The 26447-nt window shown below is 40.1% G+C and overlaps 1 protein-coding gene across 24 annotated transcripts in view; it reads left to right on the forward strand.

Moving 5' to 3' along the window:
* The window catches only part of TRIM9 (tripartite motif containing 9), a 114960-nt gene that overhangs the window by 70160 nt on the left and 18353 nt on the right, over window positions 1–26447 (forward strand). For 15 of the 24 annotated variants that reach the window (XM_055289403.2, XM_055289409.2, XM_055289405.2 and 12 more), the window contains 4 exons: window positions 9393–9503; window positions 10651–10804; window positions 19088–19245; window positions 21751–21889. In XM_055289403.2, coding sequence (XP_055145378.1) covers window positions 9393–9503; window positions 10651–10804; window positions 19088–19245; window positions 21751–21889 — 562 coding nt within the window. Of the gene's footprint in view, window positions 1–9392; window positions 9504–10650; window positions 10805–11517; window positions 11524–19087; window positions 19246–21750; window positions 23869–26447 lie in introns of those variants that run through there. The other 9 variants (XM_055289404.2, XM_055289411.2, XM_055289418.2 and 6 more) reach the window with 4 other exon arrangements.

A 26447-nucleotide genomic window follows, 5' to 3' on the forward strand; every position in this document is an offset into this window, starting at 1 on the left:
CTTTAGTGGCATGAATTCATAATTGATCATGTATAAAATAGTTCACAGTTTGGTGAGCTAAAAAAAAGCAAAAAAGCTTTTGAGACATATGCAGATGTGGACATGTTTGAGGAAAACTGTTTGAAATGTAAATTGTAGTTAATACTACTCTGTGGTTTGATAAAACGCTGGGAGCCAAATATCTATTTTCAGAACGTGGTGAACTAATGCGAATGTCAGAAAGCTACTGAGGGAAGAAGTGTTTTTAAGCTTCCAAGAAGAATATTACTAACTCATATTTGGAACTACTTGGGCAGTATTCCAACAGTCAGCAGAGCACACTGGACCTCCAGGTTTCTTGTCTTGGTCTGTCCGTCGTGTTAACATCCTTCCCAGGTCTGCTTTAGCTGAAGAAAGCCTTGCATTTCCTATCTGTGCTCCTCACAGGGAATTTATGATGACATTTAAACTAAATTGTGCCATTAATGAGATCTATGCTTTCTTCAGAAACTTTACATATGCCACTTTCTCTTGATAAGCCCAAAGACATACCTGAAAATTATTTTTGTTTATGTAACATTCACAATTTGACATAACCCTGAAATTGTCTTAAATGTGTTCTCTCTAATATTTTAGAATGAATTCACACATTGAATAGTAAGAGGAGATATGTATTTTCTTGATTACCTTTGAACTCTAAGATAATCTGAAAGAAAAAAATGTTATAGTTATTCCAAATGATTCTGGGGAAAAATTCTAGTTTTCAGTTTCCATGTGTGGTTGGTAAATTTAACATACCAACAAAATTACTCAGCAAGGATGCTGAGGACTGATGATAAAGCTTACCATGTTATGCAGTCTTCATATTAATATTTACTGAGGGCCTCCGTGTGCCAATTCTAGTTATCTGTAGAATGCTTGATTTTGAGGCCTAGTGTAACCTTTGAGTTTTGTTAGAATAATTATCATTATTTTCACCATTATCTTTGTTATTATTTACTATGTATTGCCTGTTATGATCCCATTATGTTTGCCAAAAATTAATTATATCGCATATTAAGAGCACAGATTTACATTGCGGATGTTATTGGCATATGAACTGCTTACTGCAGCTATTTTGCCATCGTTCTATGATGGGCAAATAATCCTTTCATTCAGATGAGAGAGAGGAAAGAAAGAAAGAAGGGGGGGAAGGAGGAAGGAAAGAAAGAAGGAAGGAAGGAGGGAAAGAAAAGGAAGGGAGGAAGGAAGGAAGGAAGGAAGGAAGGAAGGAAGGAAGGAAGGAAGGAAGGCAGGCAGGCAGGCAGGCAGGCAGGCAGGCAATCCCAGCTCACAAAAAAATTAAAAATAATTAGATACTATTTGGCTACGTCATTACTAGAAAGAAAAACCAACTAATTCAAGCCAAGAACCACCTCAATCCCTGTAAAACTAGTGACAAAGAACTCCGTTATTCCATTACAATGAAGACATTTGGAAAAATTAGGCACACTGGAACAACTTGAAGCCTTCAACTGCCCTCAGCAGAAGTCCGTAGAAGTCAATTCTAACTATTTAACCACAATTATGATTGATTACAAGCCCATCATAAATGATGAATTCCTTTCAGAGTTTCATTTGGCATATTTTGCAGTCTTCTGCTTCCCACCACGTAGGAGCAAAAATCACAAGAGAGACTGTACGGGACAGGGTGCCCAGGCTACCCATGGAATCACGAGGAAGCCCCATACACAGCTGGAGTTCCTCTAGGTTAGAAGTCACACCCCTGAACAGCCCCCCACTCACTTTGGCAATGCCAATCAAAGTCAGTCTCAGAGCTTCCTTAGTACTCTTTGCTTCAACCCAGATATGGGTGACACCTCTTACCTCCAGAAGGCACCTAACTCATACTTTGAGGAGATGGAGTAATCCACTATACCTTGCTACACTTCACATGCTACAAAACATCATACTGCTTCACTCTTATTGCAACCCACCTTCAGTGGTAAATGTTCTCCTGTGTGGTTGGGACTGCCCAGTATGCTTCTCTCTCCCAATGTCTTGAATTTCTTCTTTCATTAACTTCTCTGTACGAGGATACAGTATTCTGTACATTAAGAGCATGCTTTGCATATTCCACTCCATGTTTATTGGTAAGGCATTGGTGATATTCACACTTCTAGAATAGAAATTTCACAGCTTTACTGTTAAAAATCTCAAGGCTTCCTAAAAACAGGTGTGTGTTTTATTTAAAGGTCTAAATGATCCTTTTCTTGATTAAAAACTCAAAGCCTCAGACTTGCCTTTGAAATGATTAGTTGCCAGTGTGGGTAAATTAATAACATTAGTACAGAAGGTGGTATCAAGAGAACGGGGAAAATATTTGCCTTAAACTATGAGGGACAGTGGTGGCATGTGAGAAATTTAAAATACTCTTTCTTAAGTTAAATGCTATAAATTTTAGTGAATGTGACAAAGATATGGTAGATAATGTTCTACTCTTGGAAAAAAACAGGAGAATTCTTTATTTTACCAGAAAGGTCTAACAGCCAAAGCACTTCACCTTTAACTCACACAGTTAATTCAAAGCATCAGTTGGTCATCATGCTTTAGGACACGACGGGACACATAGAAACTCCCTCCTGATCAAAAGGACCCATGGAGAACAAACACTTCAAGCTTGCATCTTAAAAGTACAGTCAGTCCTCCATATCCGTGGGTTTTACATCCGTGAATTCAACCAACAATGGATTGAAAATATTTGAAAACAAAAGTCTCTCCTGAACATGTACAGACTTTTCTTATTATTCCTTAAACCACTGGTCCCCAACCTCTTCAGCACCAGGGACCAGTTTCATGGAAGACAGTTGTCTTCCATGGAGTACAATTGTCTCCTCAGTATCTGTGGGGGATTGATTCCATGATTGCCTGCAGACACCAAAATCCACAGATGCTCAAATCCCTGATATAAAATGGCATAATATCATTAATGTTATTATGTTGTTAGTAATAATTAATATGTTATTAGTAATAATATAATTAATATTATGTTAAAAACAATGTTATTGTGTTATTAATAATATGATGTTATTATTAATATTATTATTAGAGAGCTGCAGGGGGGTGTGGGGGTAGGGGGGAATGGTTCTGGGATGAAACTATTCCACCTCAGATCATCAGGCATTAGATTCTCATAAGGAGCAAGCAACCTAGATCCCTTGCATGTGCAGTTCACAATAGGGTTCCTGCTCTTATAAGAATCTAATGCCACTGCTGATCTGAAAGGAGGTGGCCCGCCGCTCACCTCCTGCTGTGCGGCCCAGTTCTTAACAGGCCACAGACCAGTGCCAGTCCACGGCCCAGGGGTTGAGGACCCTTGCCCTAAACAATACAATATAATACCTATTTACATTGTATTAGGTATTACAAATAATGTAGAGATGATGTAAAGTATATAAGAGGATGTGCATAGGTAATATGCCAATACCATGCCATTTTATATCAGGGACTTGAGCATCTGTGGATTTTGGCATCCTCAGGGAATCGTGGAATCAATCCCCCACAGATACTGAGGAGACAACTGTACCAGACCTTAAACAAAAAGGATTAAAGGATTACCTTATGCTTAGGGGAAATCGTTTTAAACTATAATAGGAAGGCATAGCTTATATTTAAGAAAGAACTTTTTGAAATAGTAGAGAAAGAATGTTAGTGTTTACTTAGGCTGCAGTTCATTAGTGATATCCCATCAAAACCTATGATGAGAGTACTATAGGAAAAAGCATTGGCCAGGTGTGGTGGCTCACGCCTGTATTCCCAACGCTTTGGGGGACCATGGCAGGAGGATCACTGGACACCAAGAGCAGCCTGGATGACATGGCAAAACCCCATCTCTACCAAAAATATACACATTAGCCAGGTGGGGTGGCATGTGCCTGTAGTCCCAGCTACTAGGGAGGCTGAGGTGGGAGGATCACTTGAGCCCAGGAGGTTGAGGCTGTGGTAAACTGTGAGTGTGCCACTGCACTCCAGCCTGGGTGACAGAGGGAGACCCTATCTCAAAAAAAAAAAAAAAAAAAAAAAAAAAAAAAAAAAACAGAAAAGAAAAGAAAGAAAAAAGCATTTATTTAAAAAGGATAAATAAAGAAAAATTTTAAAAGAACCACATGTAAAATGGAGAGGTAAATGGAGGTGGGGGAAGGTGTCAAGGTCATGGTTGGGTTAAGAATGAAATTCCCCTTAATTAACCTCAGGTCTTGCTTCTGGTTGTGTCACATGAACTGCCTGGAGGAAGGAGATTGGTCTGTTAGTGATGGGAATGTAATTGTGGACAGGCAGGACAAAATTTTACCTGTGTATTGTGTACTCTCTCCTGGGCTGCTCTGTGCTACTGACAATGTCTGAGAATTCAAAGGGACACAACAGTCCTTCAGACTCTCCCTTAACAAATAGATATCAGTGTCATATCCTGACCCAAGAAATGACCTTCATAAATTTGCCACTTAACAAAATAAAACTGTTCAAATGATCAATAGACACTCACCATCCAGAACAGTTGGTGGCTCTGCTGATAAAATTTTAAAAGCCTTCTCTGAAACTGTGGACTACAGATTAATTCACTGTCCTGTGGGAGCTGGTTTAGGCTTTAGTGCAGATGAAAGCAGGAAGACTGTTCTCCTAGGCCCTATTTGTGTCATTCCTGCAACTTGCTCTGTCCCTGAGAAAAGGACCTCTTGAATCCAGCCCGCTGCACACATGATGCCAAGGGGTTCTCTGGCACGTCAGAGCCAAAGCACAGAAATGTGTCATTCAAAGACAACAGTGAGGTGGCCTGGCTTCCAGGAATCATTTTCTATGAAAAACTCAATGTAGAAATAAATGATCACAAAATATGGTATGAGTAACGCAGGTTGAAGAAGGTAGCAAGTAAGAGAGTTGATAAAGACAACTAGAGAGAAAGTATTTATCCTCTTAAAAGATCTGATTTAAGATAATCTGCCTGATTTCTATAATGTGGGAAATCTTGCTAAATTAATTCAGAAACTCTAAGTTAATTACAGGGCACCCAAAATGCTTCTTTGGGAACCCCATAGTTTAATTTTTAGCAGTGATTTTATCACAGGCTATTGTGATCATTGTGAATGGTTGATTAAAATGTAAAAAGGTGGACCAAAATCAACTGTAGCAAGAGTGAGGGGTTGAGAGCCAGGAACTCAAGAATATTGAGTCCTTCCAAGGAGCTTGAGTCATAGAATGCAGGAGCCAATGGCAAACCCCTGCTGAAACTCCCCGGCTCTTTGGCAATGCAACAATTAAGCTTCTTAAGAGTCAGCAGAGAGCCCCAGCACTCAGATAGCTCCTTCAGCACCCAATAAACCATGCTCGATAAGGAAATTCATAGAAGCAAACGTGGAATTTTATGAGGACTGAGTAATGTATTTATTTCAGTACATGAATGCATCATTGAACTGAATCCTCTGGAAAGGAAACACAACAATTCAGTCTATTTTATCTCAAAAGCAGACTGACTCTGGGTTATAGTGCTCAGATTCGATCTGTCCTTGTTAGTCAGACTTCCAGGGCAGTAGTCAAGAGCAGATGTCATTTGGATAATGAAATGATGATTTGAATGAATGAAATAATGAAATGAATGAAATGAAATGATGACTGTGCTACCTAGCAGCACCAATACACTGGCTACCAAAATATAAAAATGTCATCCTGGAAACAAGTTAGTTCAGCCTCATACAGCAGAGGGGAATAGCATATTAGCTGTAGGCCACCTCTCTTTAATTTTTAAGTGTTTTACTTGTGGGGTTTTCCTCCCCAAGAAATGGAAGCCTAACCTTCCTGTTATTTTCTGAATAAAAAATAAAAGAATTTGTATTCATTGAGCCCAGACCAACATATGATGGTGGTGATTGTCAGGCATACTGGATGTCAGAAGAAAATAAATGAACCAGTGAATTTTAAATTTGATCCCCCCAAAACTCACAAAAATAATCTTTCCATCAAAGTTAGTTCCTTTCACCAGTGACAATAAAGAGATTTTAAATCCTACATTTTAGTTTCCTTTTTAATTATTATTAAAAGTTAAAAAGCAGTAACAAATCATCTATCAGAAAATTGGGCGATGTAAATAAACAATCTTGAAAAAGAAGGACAAATTTGAAGTTCTTACATTTCCTAACTTCAAAACTTATTATAAAGCTACAATAATCAAAACAGTGGATACTGGCATAAAGACAGATATATAGACCACTGTAGTAGAATAGAATCCAGAAATAAACTCTTGCATACTCGCTCAAATGATTTTTCACAAGGTGCCAAGACTATCCAATGGGAAAAAGCCAGGGTTTTTGATAAGTGGTGTGGGGAAAATTGGATATCCACATGCAAAAAAAAAAAAAAAAATGAAGTTAGACACTTACCTAACTCCATATCCAGAAATGACCTCATAATAGATCAAAGAACTAAAAAAAACCTAAAACTATAAACTCCTGGGAGAAAACACAGGGGGAAACCTTTGGGACACTGGAATTGGCAATGATTTCTCAGACATGACACCAAAAGCAAAGGAGACAAAAGAAAATATAGGTAAGTTGGAGATATTTATGTCTCAAAGGACACAAGCAGTGAAAAGGCAACCCACGAACAATATGAAATATTTGAAAATCATATATCTGATAAGAGATTGATATCCAGAATATATAAAGAACTCCTACAACTCAACAACAACAACACCCAATTTTAAAAATGGGCAAAGACCTGATTAGCAGAGAGGCTACACAAATGGCCAATAAACATTAAAAGATGCTCAGCATCACCAGTCATTAGGGAAATGCAAATCAAAACCACAATGAGATACCACTTTTTTTTTTTTTTTTTTTTGAGACGGAGTCTCGCTTTGTCGCCCAGGCTGGAGTACAGTGGCGCGATCTCAGCTCACTGCAAGCTCCGCCTCCCAGGTTCACGCCATTCTCCTGCCTCAGCCTCCTGAGTAGCTGGGACCACAGGCGCCCGCTACTACACCCGGCTAATTTTTTGTAATTTTTAGTAGAGACCGGGTTTCACTGTGTTAGCCAGGATGGTCTTGATCTCCTGAACTCGTGATCCGCCCGCCTCGGCCTCCCAGAGTGCTGGGATTACAGGCGTGAACCACAGCGCCCGGCCGAGATACCACTTTATACATTTACATTGGCTATATTTTTAAAAATCAGAAAACAGTAAGTGTGGATGAGGATGTGGAAAAATTGGAACCCTTGTGCATTGCTGTGGGAACGTAAAATGGTACAGCTGCCGTGGAAAACAGTATGGTGATTCCTCAAAAAATTAAGCATAGCATTACCACATGATCCAGCAACTCCACCTCTGGGTATAATACCCCAAAGAAGTGAAAGCAGAGACTTACAAAGATATTTGTACACTCGTGTTTATAATCGCTTTATTTACAGTAGCCAAAAGTATTCATCAATGGGTGAATGGATAAACAAAATGTGGTATACATACATCGGAGTATTATTTGCTCTTAAGATGAAAATTTTGACACATGCTACAACATGGTTGAATCTCAAAGACATTATGCTAAGTGAAATAAGCCAGTCACAAAAGGACAAATATTATATGATTGCACTTATGTAAGAGGTTCTTAGCATAGTGAAATTCATAGAGAAAGGAAGTAGAATGGTGGCTGCCAGGAGCTGGGAGGAAGGGGAAATGAGGATGTTGTTTAATGGGTTTAAAGTTTCAATTTGGGAAGATGAAAAAGTTCTGGAGCTGGATGGTGGTGATAGTTGCACAACAGTGTGAAAGTACTTAATGCTACGGAATTACAACTTGAAAATGGTTACAGTGAAAAATGTCATGCTGTGTATATTTTGCCACAATAAAACATTAGGAACAAAAAAATCAGAAATAATGAATGAATGAGTTGTCAAAATATTAGATAGAAATTAAATGCTCAATAATAAGAGAACAGAAATGATTAAGCAAATTAAGATTACCCACTCAATGGGATATTTTTGTAACCCTTGATGGTGGCAACATGAAAAATGCCTGTGATACAGTATTAAGTTGGAGGAAAGGAAAGGTAAAATTGTCATATACATGACTGCAATGATAAATAAGCCTGGTTCCAGAGAAAAACTAAAAAGAAATGTCAAAGTACTTTAAAAATTTACATTAGAATGATAAGAGTATTTGCTTTTTCTCATCTATTTCCTGTTTGTTTTGGAAAGTGGATGAAATAATATTTAATGGAAAATAAATTTATAGCCAAAAATGAAAAGAAAGAACAAGGAATATTTTTAAATAATTATTATTAGATTCTCTTCCATAAAATCTAAAATACTAGATTTTTTTAGGCTTTTGCAAAGTAGTATAAATATTGAGGATGTGAGTAGTTATGGTTCCTGGAAAATCCTTCTTCAATTTTACGCTCCAAAAACCATTCAAAGATAGGTGCAGTGTAGTCCCAGCTACTTGGAGACTGAGGTAGGAGGATTGCTTGAGCCCAGGAATTCAAGACCAGCTTGGGCAACATGGGAGGACCCCATCTTTGGAAATAAAAAAATATATAGGCATTCAAGATTTGGGTTACTGAGCAGAGGACACATATGACAAATGCCTCTGAAGAAAATCTTTTCAAGGAATGTCATGCATTCATCACCGAGCACAGACATCTTCTTAGAAGCAGAAACCGCTTGCTCAGAGAGATGCCTATTTAGGTTAAAGCAGACTCACAGCTTGACAAATGAGCAGCCTTTACAACAGCCCTCCAAATGAGGCAGTGGTTTCAGTGGGTTATTCTTAAAAGTTAATTCTGCATCCGTCTTTTTTCTTCAGCTTGTCGTTAGCTCATTACCTCTCCCAAGCTCCACCTTGGCCCTCCAGGTCCCCCATCATCCACGCAAGGAAAAAGATGCAGAACAATTGACCATGGGGCTGTGCGGAGGGGCAGGAAGGGAAAGGAACTGGGTTCAGATGGTGATGTCTGCTCTTTAAAAGTAAAGTAGAGGGCACTGAAGGTGGACAGTGTCACCAAGCACAGCTGCAGCCACATCTTGGGGAGCTATACCTCCTCCACAGACCCCCAGCAAACATCGCTCTGCAGAGTCAGCTTCACAGAAAAGTGCAGGGCAAGGGGACCTTTGGAAGGTGCTCATTGATGCACCAAGGCCATCAGATCTAGGGTTCCAAAATCCACCTGCCTTTCCTTCTGATGGGTCCTGTTACCAATTTCCTTTGATAATCTTATCCCATCTGTCTTCCAGAGCCCTTATCCCCAGCAGACACTGCCAGAAAATACTCTCGTAAATTTAGTTCCACTCCAGGATGGAATGGATTCTGGTTTGAAGAAGCTTTCCAATGGTCCAGTTTGCTTCTCTTCTACCCTCTGCCATCTTGGACCATTCTGTTGTATTTTTTAATCCTAGGTGGTTCGAGATCAGATCTCTCACTGCACAGTGAAATTGCGCCAGACCACAGGTCTCATGGAGTACTGCTTGGAGGTGATTAAGGAAAATGATCCTAGTGGCTTTTTGCAGGTAAGAGTTAACTAGTTTCTGCGTCAGATTCTAAATGTCTCATAGGACATAGTCTAGGATGCTTAAGTAAGACTTCCAACAGCCCTGGGTGGGCCTGGGTCCCTCAACAACAGAACCTACCTCACACTGCAGTGTACATGGAAGTAAGTGCCGTCTAAATAAACTCCACTGACTTCCCGGAAGTCTCTGCCACCATGTACTACAAGTCTGAGAGGTGCATGGGCTTTTTTCTTTTTCTTTTTTTCTTTTTGCTTCTTTTTCTTCTTGTGTTTAATCATGAAAACATAATTCTCTGCAAGTTCTTTCAAAGTGGAGTTATTGCCGTGCCCAAGAATTTGGTCCTTATTCATTAATATCTCTTGGACAGTTTTGTCAGATGTCTAAGTGTCTAAGTTTGTTAAGATGTCTACCTTCTTGACACCTTCTACTGGCCAGAAAGTCAGTGATTTCTCAAATGCAGAGATTTCTCATTCTTCAGTGTTAATTGTTTTAGTGAGATGCTATGGTATAAGCTGGATTTTACTTAAGCTTTGATCCCAGTGATAAGGAACCTTTTGTTAAGGAACATGTAGATCTCTTGCAAGTCACACTCTACTAAACTGGCCAAGAGTGACAGAAAGAGATTGAATATAAGAAATGAAAGAGCTTTCTACCAAAGAATACAGTGATAATCACATGAAGTTGATGTGCGTAAACTGTGAGAAATTCCATGTTCACCCTCACTAAACTATTTTATGAAACTCATTTCCAAGTCTTGATAGGATACCCACACTTTAAATTAGAAGGGTTGAGCTATTGATTCTAATAGAAATTAACTAGTTTCCAACATATCATCCTTTAAAGTTGTTGGCATTCAGTAAATCTGTCATAAATAGCATGATCATATATTCAGATTTGTCTAATAAATCAGTTAACACCTGCTAATTATTTATAGTGCCCCCCGACTCACAAAAGTTTTCAGATTTGCTTGATAAATTATGAGTCACCCTAGTCCTAATGGGGTGTCTCTCACCAACAGCACTGAGGCAGTCAGGGTATGAGTCCTCAAGGCAGTTTGGGAGTAATGCTCCTGGAGAGCCAAGGGGCAGTGTTGTGTTTCAAGTGTGGTGGTGTTTTTCTTAGGCTGTGGTCTTCTTTATCTGATTAGATTTCTGACGCCCTCATAAGGAGAGTGCACCTGACTGAGGATCAGTGGGGTAAAGGCACACTCACTCCAAGGATGACCACAGACTTTGACTTGAGTCTGGACAACAGCCCTCTGCTGCAATCCATCCACCAGCTCGACTTCGTGCAAGTGAAAGGTATGTCCTTGCATCCCCCAAGTCAGAGAGCAACATCCTGAGTGGATGCTGGTGCTTGAAGCAGGATCAGTACCCCTTTGGCTAATGTTACAAGAATCTGGAGTGGCTCCTAACTTATGTAATGAAAATGTATCTTTATAAATGTGTGACCTACCTTTCAGCAAGCTGGATAAATTCAGGTCAACTCAATGCTTGCCTTTTTGAGAGTCTTAGAGATTTCAAGTGCTCAGCACCGGAGAACAGCTGATAGGAAAAGAGGAAAGCAGAGAGAGAAAGAGATCATCACAATACATAAATAAAATCTTGGTACAGAAAGGAATCCAGAAATATTGATATAAATCAGGGGAGTCCAGAATTGAAATGACTGCTTCCACATGGATAGAGATAATAAGCAAATGGTTGAGCATGGATCAGTGGGAATTTGAGAGGATCACAGTTGGCCTGCCAATACTGGCAGAAAAATGCAAGCCTGGAAGGAAAATGGAAATTTGATATAAACTTTAAAATTTGATTATGTGATTAAGGGATATGGCAAGGTCTCTTTGAGATTTTGGGTGGGGGCTGAAAATATTTTAAGGAAAACAACTCTTTCAAAGAAAAATAACAACTCAAGCCAACCATGCAACAACATTTTTATGGCAGTGTAATACCCATTTGAAAAATATTTCTTTTTAACTGTTTGTTTTGAAATACACAAGAAGTTACAAAAATAGTAAGAAGTTTTGTTCATCCTCTACCCAGCTTCCCTTGATGGTTACATCTTGTAGCTATAATATAATAGCAAAACCAGGAACTTGACACTTAACAGTGTGTGTGTATAGTTCTATGCCACCTTATCCTAGGTACAGATTCCTATAATCACCACTGCATCGGGATACAGAACGAAGATCTCCCTCCTGCCACCCCTTTAAAGTCATAGCCCTCCCCTCCACCAACTCTAATCTCTGGAAACCCCTAATCTTTTCTCCATCTCTATAGTTTTGTCATTTGCTGATTTTTTAAATTGAAATTGATTTGGTCTTTGCAACTCCTGATTTAAGCATCCATATAGTAAATGACCCTTAGCATTCAGTGCTTTAAAAGGTTTGTTTCTTAAGAAAAATCTACCTGCATCCTTTTATCAAAGAGAGATTATATAAGCCAGTAAGTTGTAGGGCTGTCTACTTAGGGTCCACATGATGCAATTAAATGTGTTCCTGTACTTGGTATGTGTATGTCTCTCAGCCTTTTAATGGATTTTTGCTCTCTTTTATTTTCAACTTTCTCCTTTTTTTTTTTTTTTTTGGTTTAATATGTGTTGCTTTGGGAAGATGCCTTCATAAATTTTTGAAGTAGTGTATAGATTGGAAATAAGTATACTTTGTTACAGTAAGAAAAATGTTTAGCATTTATTGAGTGCTAACCAAACCAGACATTCTCCGAAGTGTTTTACGTATAACTCATTTTATTCTTGTAACCCTAGTAGACAGTTGAAGAAACTGGGGCACAGGAAGACTGGGTTACTTGCCTGAGCTCACACAGCTAGTGAGTGGCAAGGCCAGGATTCAAAGTCATAGAGCATGGCTAGAGAACCAACTCCTACAACTTCTAGTTTGTGCTGTAAAGTTGGTGCCACACTGAGCCACTTCTTCAAGGAATAAGTGAATTCATCTCTTAATATTAACAAATCTACATTTTTGTTGCAGAAATTCTTTCTTGCTGTTTAAAAAAATATTTTTAATACCAATGTGGTAGCCTGTAAAATAAACCCATGCTTAATAAAATATAGAGCCCCAGATATATCCCCCTGGATCAGCTTCTCTCTGTTCCCAATTCTTTCAATGAGATAAAAATCACTGAAGGGTATGTCACAAGTAGCTTAAAGGAAAAAATATGTCACAAAAGAGCAATAGAAAGGCTTTTGGTGAAAGAGGTAAAAATGAGCTAACCCAATTAGCCTTGGTGAGGGGGCAGGAGGAGGAGGCAGTTAGAAGGTAAAATCCTCAGGGTTTTGAAATGCTTTAATCATCTGTCAAAATCCTCTCCTCCCCCATTCATTGCCCTCCTGAGTCATGTCCATCTGCCCACGGTGGAGTCCAGGCCAGTTGGCAGGATGGTAAAGATTGAGCTGGAGTGAACAGGCCCTTCAGTGGGTATGGGAACTGTGAGTTCATGCTCTCTGCATCACAGACCACATTTCTAAAGCACTGTCACTTGGCCACTTAGGACTGCACACAAAAGTAAGAGGGACAAGGCTGTTTGTCCAGTCTGTTCAAGTCTGCACACACAGCAGAGAATACCAAGTATTCTCAGGGCCAAAACGCAGAACGCTCTCCTAGCACAAATCCATCTGAAACCACACAAAAACCAGAACAATGATTCATGAAGTTAACCTAACAGGCCATTTGGTATAATACTGGGTTATAGTCTTCCATTTTCATTTTCTTTTTTAACACTTTGTCTAATTTAATTTACTTCTGATTATTATCACTCTGCCTGGTTAATTTATATGCTTTGCTTTGTGCTCATTGAGTTTAATTAATTCAGTGAGAGCCTAGCCTTCTTTAGAATCTGAATAATTTTCATCTGTCAGATGCTTGCGGTGGAAAGAAAAAGCCAAAGGTCATGACACAATAGAACTTGATTGGCTGGAGTTCAGACTTCTATTGGCCTCTGTAATATCTGTTAATATATACACAACTCTTCCTGTTGTGGTGTTAATCTTTTCAATTTTTAAAGATATTCTTAGTTTAATAAACTGCACTTTCACAACTTGTCAGTAAAAAATATGTCAAGAAACTGCACCTCAAAGAAAGAAATAGCATTTGGAGTGGTGTTAAAGTAATCCATCCATTGTGAAACTAACAATACATGTAATTCAATATGTATTTTCTAATTGTGCTAAGTTGATTACAGGAGGAAGTTAAAATATTTTCAAATTTACTTAAAGTGTGCATTTAAAGTACTGACTCAAAATCATAACTAAAATATCTGTTTACTTCTTGACTCAGAATTTTATCAAACATCTCTGGTTTCAAAAGCTCATCATAGATGCCATTGTTGTTGCCGTTGTTTTTGTTGTTGTTGATAACAAAGAAAGTAGGTTTGCAGTTGGCTTTTACATATTTACACTCACACCAGCTGCTATTCAGCAAGAATGCACTATCTAAAGTTTTACTCTCTTATTAGCTAAGGATTTAACTGACCCGTTCTGATTCCACACCACCCTCAAGCAATGGAGATCAATTTGGAGAAGGCTGGTACCTTTTTTCAAATATCCCTAAATTGTAATGGCACGTTTTCTGGTTGTATTTTGATTAGAAAATCATCTTACCCTCTTTCCAGAATACTGGAAGTGGCGTTTGATCTTTCAGACTTTTCTTTTATAGAAAACAACATATTAAGCTTTGTCTTCTATTTTTATTAGAGAGTAATTAAAAAATGTTTTCCACTTAATTCTAAGATTCTATAATCAGCTCTTTTCCAGGTCATAGGAAGGAAATTTTAAGTCTTTTCCTAGTCAGCCAAGGGCTTTACCGTTTGGTTGAGAATAGATTTCAGATACCTACTTCCTCCCCCAATAAATATTAACCCAGAATTGTCTAAGTACACAAAGAATCCCAAGATTCATGAGTCATGGTACTGAAACGAAATGCCAGTTTGTTCATTCTGAACTAGGACGAAGCAATGACCTAACAGTTCACCAAGCCTTTTTAGCACGTAGACCATTAGCTCTTAATCCCTTTAAGTGCCTCTACTCACCTAAGAGTGTATTTATTTTTATTGACTCAAGTTGAATATAAGAGCCCTGAGTATGCACCAAGGTCATGGGCAAGGACAGTGTGATCTGAATAAAGTCTATAAATCACAGGCGGAAAGCTGCCAGAGGGTTAGCGGGGATGGAATGAGCACACACACTTGCATGTAATCTGTTCATGCTGATAGCCTGAAATGCATGGACTCAAAACATGCATTCAGGATTATCTTTAACAGTGTACTGGTGATAGCTTTCCAGAAACAGCCTGTAGTTCTGCTAAAGTCTAAACTTTCCTCAGATGCCATTTGTATTGTTCAGCCACCATAAAGGGGAATGACAGTCTACAAATGAGCCTTCAGAGAAGATAACGCAGTAAAATTGCATTCCCAGCGACCATAGTTGTGAAGGTAGAATCTTTATTTGGGGAATCTTTATTGTTCACATTATAGGAAACAGAAAGAAACTTGGGGAATTAGACGTGGAGACGTTCCTCCAGTACACTATTTCTAAACACCGGACTGGAGAGGGGCAGTATGATGCAGTGCTAAGCACACAGCCTCTGGAGCCAGGCTGCTTGGCTTCAGATGCCAGTCCTGCCACTTACTAGCTGTAAAACCTTACTGTGTTTCCATTTCCTCAGCTGCACAATAAAGATAATAGCAATACCTTCTTTGTAGGATTGTTGTGAAAATTAAATGAGTGAATACCTGTAAACCGCTCACCACACTGTCTGGCATTCAGTAAAGTGCTTGAAAGCATCCCTTATGATTAGTGTTCCCTGTTGAGGTTGGGAGCCCAGCTTCTCTTCCCACTTGTCCCTGCCACACTCTTGTGTACTTTCACAGAGGAATTCTGGATGGTTGTGAGTGTTCACAATCTGAAAGATTAGTGAAAAAAAAATTAAACAAATAAAACGTGAGATATAATTTGAAATAGAGTGGCCTTAAAAAGGGAAGACATTTGAAAACATTGGTATAAGAAGCTGCTACTGGAAAATTTAATTTTGAACCACAGCTCCACCAGACCTCTTCAAGGAAGTCAGTGAGAATAGCTGCCCCTTGTATTTTAAGAGAAGAATTTTTAGCCTAAAGCTTGATTTTACAGGCTAAAAGAAGGATAAATGCTAGAACCCTGATCAGGTCAGGGGAAATTCATTCTTAAGGAAAAAACAAAAGCTGCCCCAGAATGATCCTGAAAGTGTAAAAATCAAGATAGCTATGACAGCCCCAATAACAGGAGTTTCAGTAAAATACAATACTCTTCCTTAGATTTCGGTCCAGAAACTGTAATGCTATCCTTTTCCAAACCATAAAAGATAGATTAATTGGAAAGTACTTTGGATTTCTAGTAGACGTTTATTTTGTGCCTAATGAAGTTAAATAGGATAACATAACACCCACTATAAAATATATTTTTCTAGAATGTCAGCCTGAGTCTCTGCTAATGAGGCTGTAATTTTGGCACATTTACCTTTTATATACAACATCACTGGGGGTAAATAAGGAAAAGGGAAAACTAATTCTCAGCACATGGAGGAATAGATTTAGACAGATGCAGATATCTCTGGGTTAGTTCTTTTTTTTTTCCTCTCCACCCCCTTTGACTTTTTGTCCATTTGCTAATTTGTCTAAATCTGGGACAATATCAAAATCTGAAGATTATTGAGAGTCTAGCCTTTTTTTTATCCTTTTGGTCTTTTAAACTGTATCCACCAAGGACTTATAAATTAAGTTCTGATGTTTTAATTACACATGACATCATGTATTTCAGTTACTCTTTTAATTATACCTATGTCTACACAGGTACATTTGAGTTTCTTATCAGAGACATTGTAAGCATTTGCATGATTTAAGTTGAAACCATCTGTGATCTTATTCGTTGATTTTTGTAATTGATGAAATGTAGACTTGCCTGAAACATGAACAAAGGAAGAAAGAAAGACTAATATGGAGCTAATGAAATAAGAGCATAAGGAATTGTCTCATGGTGAGCGCTAACTAATAAGGACAGTTAAGAATAAATACCCCCCGAGGGGAATCATTCATGTCTCTACAAGCCCTTTGAAGAATGGTTTCCCTAAACCTATTATATTTATCTTCCATGGTAAATATGTTGAAAATGTATTTTAATAAAGAAAACATATTTAAAATAAAAAGGAAAGCCCCTAGTAGTTAAAATGACCTAAAGTTAATCCTGCAATTACAACTCCTGGGTGATGCCTATTTATGTTTAGATACTCTCATTAGAAGGCATTATGTCTTCTGTGTCCTTCTTTTTCCAACCAGTCCTGTAGTTTATTTAGTGAGCAAGACAATGAATTTATTTCCTTTCCTCCAAATCCGGATTTCTGGGGCTTCTGAGCCTGCAGTAGCTGTAGCTCTTTGATAAGATTTCATCCAAACGTTGTGCCGTTGAAGTTTAAAACATGATTTCTTCTCCTAAACCAATTGCCTGCAGTTTTAACAGGCACTAATTTTGATTTAGCTATGTTTGATTTAGTAGCTCAGACATGGTTTTATTGTAATGTCTCACAGTCTTTTCTTAAGTATAAGATAATTGACCGGATTCACCTTCTCATTTCTTACGCTACGGTCACTGCTTTTGTTTTCTAGGTTATCTACCATAGAACCTGTTTTCTAAACTGCTGTAAAATTAAACACTGTTTTGGTTGAGATGACTGACAAGGCATAGATTTAATTCAGTGCACAAGACACAGAGTCCAATTTTGGTACAGCATACCAGGTGTTCCATGATGAACATTTGTTCATCTAAATGTCCCTGGATATGGTCCAAGCTGTTCTCTCCTGTTATTAAAGTGCTAAAGTAATAATAATAATAAATCAATGCTTTGGTGCTGAAAAAAAATTTTTTAAGCAGCTGTCAAAAACATGGTTCCCGGCCAGGCACAATGGCTCACACTTGTAATCCCAGCACTTTGGGAGGCCGAGGCAGGTGGATCACGAGGTCAGGAGATCGAGACCATCTTGGCTAACATGGTGAAACCCCGTCTGTACTAAAAATACCAAAAAGAAAAAAAAAAAAAACAACATTAGCCAGGCATGGTGGCGGGCGCCTGTAGTCCCAGCTACTCAGGAGGCTGAGGCAGGAGAATGGCATGAACCCGGGAGGTGGAGCTTGCAGTGAGCTGAGATCACGCCACTGCACTCCAACCTGGGCAACAGAGCGAGACTCCGTCTCAAAAAAAAAGAAAAACACACACACACACACACACACACACACACACACACACACACACAAAACCATGGTTCCCAACTACATATATTAAGTTTATATGTGAAGAACTGGGATTATTCAGTAACTAATATTTCTTTGTTTTTTTTGTTTGTTTGTTTTTTCGTTTTTGTTTTTTTTTGAGACAGAGTCTCGCTCTGTCGCCCAGGCTGGAGTGCAGTGGCGCAATCTCGGCTCACTGCAAGCTCCACCTCCCGGGTTCACGCCATTCTCCTGCCTCAGCCTCTCTGAGTAGCTGGGACTACAGGCGCCCGCCACCACGCCCGGCTAATTTTTTTTTTTTTTTGTATTTTTAGTAGAGACGGGGTTTCACCGTGGTCTCGATCTCCTGACCTCGTGATCCGCCTGCCTCGGCCTCCCAAAGTGCTGGGATTACAAGCGTGAGCCACCGCGCCCGGCCAGTAACTAATATTTCTATGTGTGCCTGAAGGCTCAACTAATTTGCAGTTTAAGTGCTGAAAAGAGTCACAGTATAAAATGTGGAGGGTGGTGTTATGACTCGTAACAGCATGGCAGACTCTCACGCAGCTGCAAAGACATCTTGAGCCTCCTTGTCATGCTCCGGGCCCCTCATCCACGTACCAGGCTCACAGTGGGTGTTCTATACCTGAAAATGAGTAGACTTGACCTAGTGCTGTTTTCGAGGTATAGCTACCTTGAGAGAATGACGTCAGGTTCCTCGGAAGTTTTGAAATGGAGAGATCACCGTGATCTCACTTGGATCCAAATTTTCAAAAACCCACTGTTGTAGCTACTTATGTGCACAAGACCTGGAGTAGAATCACTGGTTTTAAAAAAATGATGGAATATTGGAAATGTAGTGGTTTCAGAGCTATTTCTCAGAATAGGCAGTCTCTGGTTTATTAACTTAGGTTTAAATCTCAGAATAAGTTTTATGATAAAATTATTAGCACAGCTTCAGGCACATTATGAGTTAAATAGGCTTTAGTGGGTTGGACTGGAAACCCAGCCTCCATGTAAAACATTTCCTTTAGGGATAATGTCTTCAATGCTCAAGGGGATGAGAACAGAGCAGTTCTGTGCATCTGCCTGTCTCCCCTCCAACAGCCACAGTGAAGGTGGAAAGGGCCACTGTGCGCTTAGAAAATGGCCTCACAGCAAATCAGGAGCCAGTCTGACTCCTGGGGACTCTGTGAAGGATCCTATTCAGTTCCCTTGTGCACCCCATTCTGCCTACTTCTAACTACGTGTTTATCAGGGGGATGCTTGTCATTCTAAGATACTGGAATATCTGCAGCTTAACAGAAGCCAGAGTTACACTAATTTCTGTTTAGCTTCCTCCCCAGTCCCAGCAACCCCTATACTACAGCTGGAGGAATGCTGTACCCACAACAACAGCGCTACGTTGTCCTGGAAACAGCCACCTCTGTCCACGGTGCCCGCCGATGGATACATTCTGGAGCTGGATGATGGCAACGGTGGTCAGTTCCGGGTCAGTAGAGAGCCCACTACGTACTTGTTAACCCAAAGCAGTGACTCTGTCAGAGGACCTGCCAGGGAGTCTCAGGGCTGGCTTCCCCATCTCTCCCAGGGACAGGCCATCCTGGCAGGGCCTGCCTGCCCTTCACCTGAAGCCTGCTTTCTCCCTCTACCATGAGGGTGGGTGGAGCAGTCTCTGAAACTGCCCTACCCTTCTTAAGAGACAGGACATGCAGTACTGGAGTCAGACTGCCTGCATTCATGTTGGTCTCCTCCACCCTAGCTATGTGGACAATGCCTAATTATCACCCCTTTGAGTCTTCAGGTCCTCATTTATTAATGAGAGGGATGGTAACAATAGCGTGAATCTCATGCCTTGTTGCGAAGAGTCCATTAGATAATTCATACAAAATTCTTAGCATGCTGCCTAGAACATGGCAAGCGTGCATTGTTAGCTATTATTATTACCATCATTGCTTATTGCTAATAATATAATTAACCGTTGTCCAAGATTTATTTCTGCAATCCACAGCTTCTACTGTCTTTGATTGGCATTCCTCTTAATTGACATGATCTCCTGTTATAGCTTCCCTATTGTAAGCAGCCTTTCTAGCAAAGGTTTCCCCAGTTCTATAGTTTTGTTCTGGGCCTTTCACCAGATAGAACTGGTACCAGAAGATTGCTACCTTCCCAAGGCAAGGGAGCCCTATCCCCCTTGAGAAGGTCATGCTGCCCTCTGAAGGCAGGACAGAATGGCTTCCTGGTAAGACATGGCTGTGGTACCACCAGGTTGATGATTCATGTGCCACCACCTGCCGGCATGTGTCTGCTTCTCTCTCATACAGAGCTTCATTCTCATCCATCCCCTCCCTGCCACCCTCCTTTCCATCCTCTCCACCCTAGTCTTGCCTGGAAGTTCTGATGCTTAGAGCTTCCTAAGGGAGCAGCCCTTCTGGGGACTTAGGCCAGTTCCTGCACTGATGAAGAAGAGACCCCTGTCTAAAAAAACCTCAGGCCCGTGAGGATGAGGCTTTCTTCTGGTCACCAATAGCCAAACCTGAGCCACTAGCTTTCAAGAGCAAAGCCTCTCAAGGCCCCCTTTTCCTGAATGTGTTTTTGATCCGCCACTAGGTTTAAGTACTTGAGAGCAGGGGCCGTGTCTTCTACAATTCTCCTCAAGGACAAAGGTTCTCGCTTTTGATAGAGAAGCCTTATTTACATATATGTTGATTTATTGGCATGATAAAATCTAATTTCTTTCTTTCCAAGATAAGGGCCTCAGGTTCCATTTCACGTCTTTTGCAGTGTGTGTGAGAGTGTGTGTGTGTGTGTGGTGTGTGTGTGTAAAATCCTATTTGTCAGTTTCTCATTCTTGACTTTGCGTTTTCAGTTCGTGCATCATTTTCAGGGCCTTTCTTTTCCCCTTTATTGTCTTTTTTTTTCTCCTGGGAATGTAACTCTCCTGGTTTTCCCAATTCTTTAAATAAATTAATTCTCTTATTTTGTCTTGACTTTTTCCTCTACTCAAAAGTGCGGTCCTCCCCCAGCAGCATTGGTTTCACCTGGGAACTTGTTTAAAATGCAAAATCGAGACCCCACCCCAGACACCTACTGGATCAGCAACTGCATTTTTACAAGGTCCTCAGGTGATTCATATGCACGTAAAGTTTGAGAAGCACTGAATGAGAGGACATAATATTCCAATTTTTGTTATTCCAGCAGGAGTAATGAATTGATTGGTGATCCGAGACCCCGGTCTTCTTAGTATCCTACCAGAGAGTTGTCATTTTAAGGCTGTGCTTTGAATGCAAATTATTTTTATTCATTACATCAGCATAATTTTGCAATGTGTACAGCTGAAGAGGGAGGCAAATGCCTAACCTATGCTAAAGATGCATTATGCTGGGATTTATTTTAAGCCTTTGAAATGTCATTCTTCCTCCTTTCCCTGTTTCCTCCCCCTTCCCTCTGTACTGTGATGAAAACCTATCCCCCGTGCCTTGGAGTCTAATCTTTGTGGCAGTTCTGAAGTTATCAGCGGAGTTCTAAACATAGGATAGAGACCACCTTCGTGTTTTCATGGTTTCAAACATGTTTTTTACAAACCATACTGATGGATAAGGAGCTCAGTAGGGGCTATATACTGTACCAATGCCAAGTTAATAAGTGTAATCTGAACTATAAGCACTCAGTTTTATTTTTTTTAAGCCCTAGCTGCTAATAACTACCATTCATTAGGCTGCCTGGCCCATGCTAAATACAAGGCATGATGCTAATCTGCATATACAACATTAAGTAATCCTCCCACCAACCTCATAAGGTGGATATTATTATCCCATTTTACAGATTAGGAAACTGAGGCTAAAAAGGTAAATTAAATGGCCCAATATCTCTCAGGATTCAAATCCATATTAGAATGACACCAGGGTTCTTGCTCCTAACCACTGAGCAACACTGCCTCCCTCGCCCCTCAAAAGGGTTCAGGCTAAGTGCTGTCCTGTTCTTTGCTGACTCTCAGGAGGTGTATGTGGGGAAGGAGACAATGTGCACTGTGGATGGTCTTCACTTCAACAGCACCTACAATGCTCGGGTCAAGGCCTTCAACAAAACAGGAGTCAGCCCGTACAGCAAGACCCTGGTCCTCCAAACGTCTGAGGGTAAGGCCCTTCAGCAGTATCCCTCAGAGCGAGAACTGCGTGGCATCTAAAGTGGCTGACAAGCCCGGAGGTAACCCCACCACTGCCCACATTCCTGAAGTGTTTCCATGACTTGCTCTGCATTCTGCACAGAGCCGCTGTTCCTCTCCTGCCTTTAGAGAGCCTATGGTATGTGGATGTGATCAAACCAAAGATTCCACATCGGCAGTTCAAATGGCTTGGGCCGGCGGCTTCCTTTGATAACAATCTAAATAAGCTGCAGTTGAAGAAGCTGAAAAATGAAGGCCTGAATGTGCCCCTGGTGTGTAAGACAAATGTATCTAGGCTCTAGAGCAGGCTCCCATTCTCCACTGATACACATCACGTGCCAGTTTTGCTCAGATGATTCTAAATTACTCTGTAGTACTTGCTTGTTCTGAGGGTGGGACCTAGGTTCTTTCCAGTTGTGGATTTGTATGACTGAATGTGTTTCAAATGGGTGGTGGGGTGCTAGAGCTGTTCAGAGAGGGCCTGTTGGCTGCTCCTGGCTTACCCACTTGGACCGCCTCCGTTTCCTACCCAAAGCGGAGGCCGTCAGCACCAGGATTGAGACTTCCTGTGGGCACCAAACGGGAAGAGACCAGCAACTTCGCATTACCCGCCATTTTCATCTTTGCCAGTCCCTTCAGTCTTGGCTAGGCTACCTAGAGCCACCATACAAGGTTCATCTCTAGAGAATTTTTGCTTCTTAGCTATACTTTAAACATTTTGGTCATCAAAGACAAGTAATGTGTCTCAGATGAGAGGCTTGAATTTGATGGCCAGATATAACCTCTGAGGCTTTTAACATTTTCATTTTAAGAGTAAGCAAGACACATGAAATTAAACCTACAAGGAGGTATTTGTGGCTGGTGCCAAAGCATTCTGACACTTTGGGGTGTCATTTTAATCAAAGAAACCACCCCCCACCTCACCGGGATTCTTCATAACTTCCCTCTGCAGAACTAATTATGTTGATTTTGTTCAAGTTCAAGATGTTAGCTAAAAGAACTATGGTGGTGTTTTTTCCCCACTTCCCACAAACCTCAACATGTGCCAGTCACCCTAAAATGCTTCACATGGTTAAAAACAAGCACAATTTTGAATCCCACAGCAAGGATGAAAGGCCCCTAGCCATGAAAACAGTGCTTTGGGGAGCAGTTGTCAGTCTGAGCGATGCTATTCCAAGAGAAGGATATGCTAAGGGAAAATGCCCACATGACCTGTTCCCATTTGGAGTACAGTGATGTGATAGCTACAGCTTCCCCCAGAATTATCATTTTAGCAACTTCTCTCTGGGATGACCTATCAGTTTGAGAGCAGTTGCCTCTTTTCTCAAAATACCATACTAACTGCTAAAGCCCTCGAAGAGTCTTTCCTAGATGCAATGCAGAAGGCCCTTGCTGGTGATGGCCTCATTTCCCATGTGTGTACAAGGTGGTTTGATTGAAGAGTGAAGTGCATGCCTGCAGAGCAGAAAGAAATTTGTAGCAATGTTGCTAATATGTGTTATCAGATCTGCGGGAAAACTATTTCTATTCATCATACATCATGGGAATCATACTATTCTGCTAAAAATCAGTTATTAGCATAACAGCCTGAGCACTTATGTCTCTCGTTTCATCCTGCAGGAGGATGTAGCGCCTCAGTTTATTTTAATGTTCATAAGATTATGGTGTCTAATAAATTACAGGATTGGAACTGCGATCCTTGGTACCACAGTCACAGAACTGGGGGTCATTTTCTAGATGAAACAAACGGAACAAGTTCTCTTCCAACAAAGAAACTGTACTGTAGAAATTAATTTCCTCCATGAATTTTATATATTGTGTACAAATATAAGGTATGTATCTGAATACAAAGAAAAGCCTATCATCATATAGATATCAGTATTCTCTGTTACTGCACAGAAGTAATTTTCTCTTGATGAAATAAAGTTCACACACATACTTTCTCCATAACTTTGGTTTGTTCTATTTGTTTCTCCCACATTCTAAGACATTCAGTGAGACAAGATTTAGAAAGCAAGAGAAAATATAGTGAATAGCTTATTTTAAAAAAAAGATATGATGGATCTGTAACAATAGACAAAGCCTATAGGATTAAATAATTATCTCTTTTTTGTTTGTTTTTTAGAAATCAGTGAGAAAAATGCTATTAACAGAGTTTTGGTACATTCACTGCACTTATGCTTTATTAATCTTATTTCCTACAGTTTCCAGAAAGGTTTGCTTTAGAGATTTTTTTTTTCTTTGCTGGTATTGGGGGTGGTGGGGTGGTGCGTTCTGGCTTTCTAGTGTAACAAAATCTTTCACCTTCTTCTTAGCAAGAGTTAATCCCTTTTCAAACTTCAAAACAAAAATTCTGTATCACAGAAAGGTAAAATTTCATATGCGGTAACAAGTCTAACTTGTAATCACATGCATTTAGTCTGAGGTTTAAATTGCTCATCGTTTGTACTCTGTACTCTGTGAGCTTTCACAAAACCTTCTGCTGATCTAAAGGTAACATTATGCAGGGGAGATCAAATGTCTACATTACTATACATTCTGATTGGTTTTTTCTTCAAAAGCAAATTTATCTATTTATTGGGCAGTGCTTGATAAGTGACCACTGTGTGCTAGGCTGTGGGTGTAGAGTGTTGAACAGATGTTATCCCTACTGTCCTGGAATTTACAAGCTAGAAAAAGAGACAAGCCTTAGAGAAATAAACATATAAATGGTTCCATTCTTACACACTGTGGTAAACACTGAAAAAAAAGGAAAAGGGATTAGCAGGAAGATAAAATTTTTATGGGAGAATTAGGAAAACAATGAAAATTAATTAAATTCAATGGAAATTATAAAGAACGTGCTATTAAGAGAAAAGGAAAGGAGTCAGGTGCCGTAGCTCATGCCTGTAATACCAGATACTTGGGAGGTTGAGACGGGAGGATCCTGTGATCCCAGGAGTTTGAATCCTGCCTAGGCAACATAGTGAGACCCCATCTTAAAAAAAAGAGAGAGAGAGAGAAAAAGAAAGGAGAATGCATTATTATATGAGTTCAAATGTGGTTAGTTCTCTGAAAGCAAAGTTCCTGGGGATGTATCAAAGACACCCATGGAAAAAATGCCAGTTGCACATCTAAACCAAATTACAGTGACTTCAGATGAAATATAACTGTAAGCAATTAAGAATTTTAATGAAATTTTAAAATAAGGCCCCCAAGCCCCAAAACTTGGCCATGTATATCTTTAAATTAATTCATCTAATAGCCAACATGGCTGTGCCACAGTCTTTGAAACCATCTGCAAAAGAGCATCTGTTGAAAACATTACACAACAAGGCCATCTTAATACACAGAGTTCTAAGGTTTATGCTTTGTGTGAGACAAGCTGTACTCCTGTTTTAAAAAATCATACAGGGCTCCAGCCTGGGTGACACAGCAAGACTCCGTCTCAAAAAAAAAAAAAAAAAAAAAAAAAAAAAAAAAAAATCATACAGGGTTGAGAACAGGATAGGACATTTTCTGTTTATTTTTCTCTAGTTTCCCTCTTCCTATCTAAGTAGATTCTGCCTACAAAGTCTATTTAGGTAGGGGCTAGACATCTGACTTTGTAGGACAAAGTCTATCTATTTATTCTATTTAGATAGACTTTGTGGCTACAAAGCCAGACATGTAGCATCTTCCAATCTCTTTCTGACCTTTCTACCTTCCTTTTTTTGAGACAAGGTCACACTCTGTCACCCAGGCTGCAGTGCAGTGGCACAGTCATAGCTCACTGCAGCCTCCTACACCTGGGCTCAAGGAATCCTCCCACCTCAGCCTCCTGAGTAGTTAGGACTACAGGCATGTGCCACCATGTCTGGCTAATTTTTTAAATTTTTTGTAGAGATGTGGTCTTGCTGTGTTGCCCAGGTTTGTCTCAAACTCCTGGCCTCAAGTGATCCTCCTCCCTTGGCCTCCCAAAGTACTGGGATGACAGGCATGAGCCACCACGTAGCCCCTACCTGCCTTTGATAAGGACCCTTGTGATAACCTTGAGCGCACCTGGATAATCCAGTATAATCCTCCCATCTCAAGATCCTTAATGTAATCACCTCTGCAGTGTCCCTTTTGCCATGGATAATAACGTATTCACAGGTTCTGGGGATTCGGATGTGGACATTTTTAGATGGCCCATTATTCTTAGTACTATACTTTATGAGGAAGGTATTATTATTGTCATCTTTCTCTACTTATGGGAAACTGAGCTGCTGAGAGGTTAAGTATAATAATATGTCAGATCCAGGATTTTAAGCCGCCAGTGCTCAGCACAGTCCGCTGTGGTGCTAACATTAGAAAAGTGCTATTTGCCCTCAGCCAAATGGAAAGAAAGAGAGGGAAAACCATCCAAAGTCTGTCTGCAAGGTGACTGAAAACACCTTGGCAAAATGAAGCAGCGCTGTGTAGCTGCCTCATGTGCTCATCCAGAAATCCCAGCCAGAAGGCTTTACTACTTGCAGTCATGTTGGGCAGATCTCCTGAGGTCAGGAGTTCGAGACCAGCCTGACCAACAT

This window comes from Symphalangus syndactylus, chromosome 8, assembly GCF_028878055.3.
Source record: "Symphalangus syndactylus isolate Jambi chromosome 8, NHGRI_mSymSyn1-v2.1_pri, whole genome shotgun sequence".
In the NCBI taxonomy this organism is placed as follows: Eukaryota; Metazoa; Chordata; class Mammalia; order Primates; family Hylobatidae; genus Symphalangus; species Symphalangus syndactylus.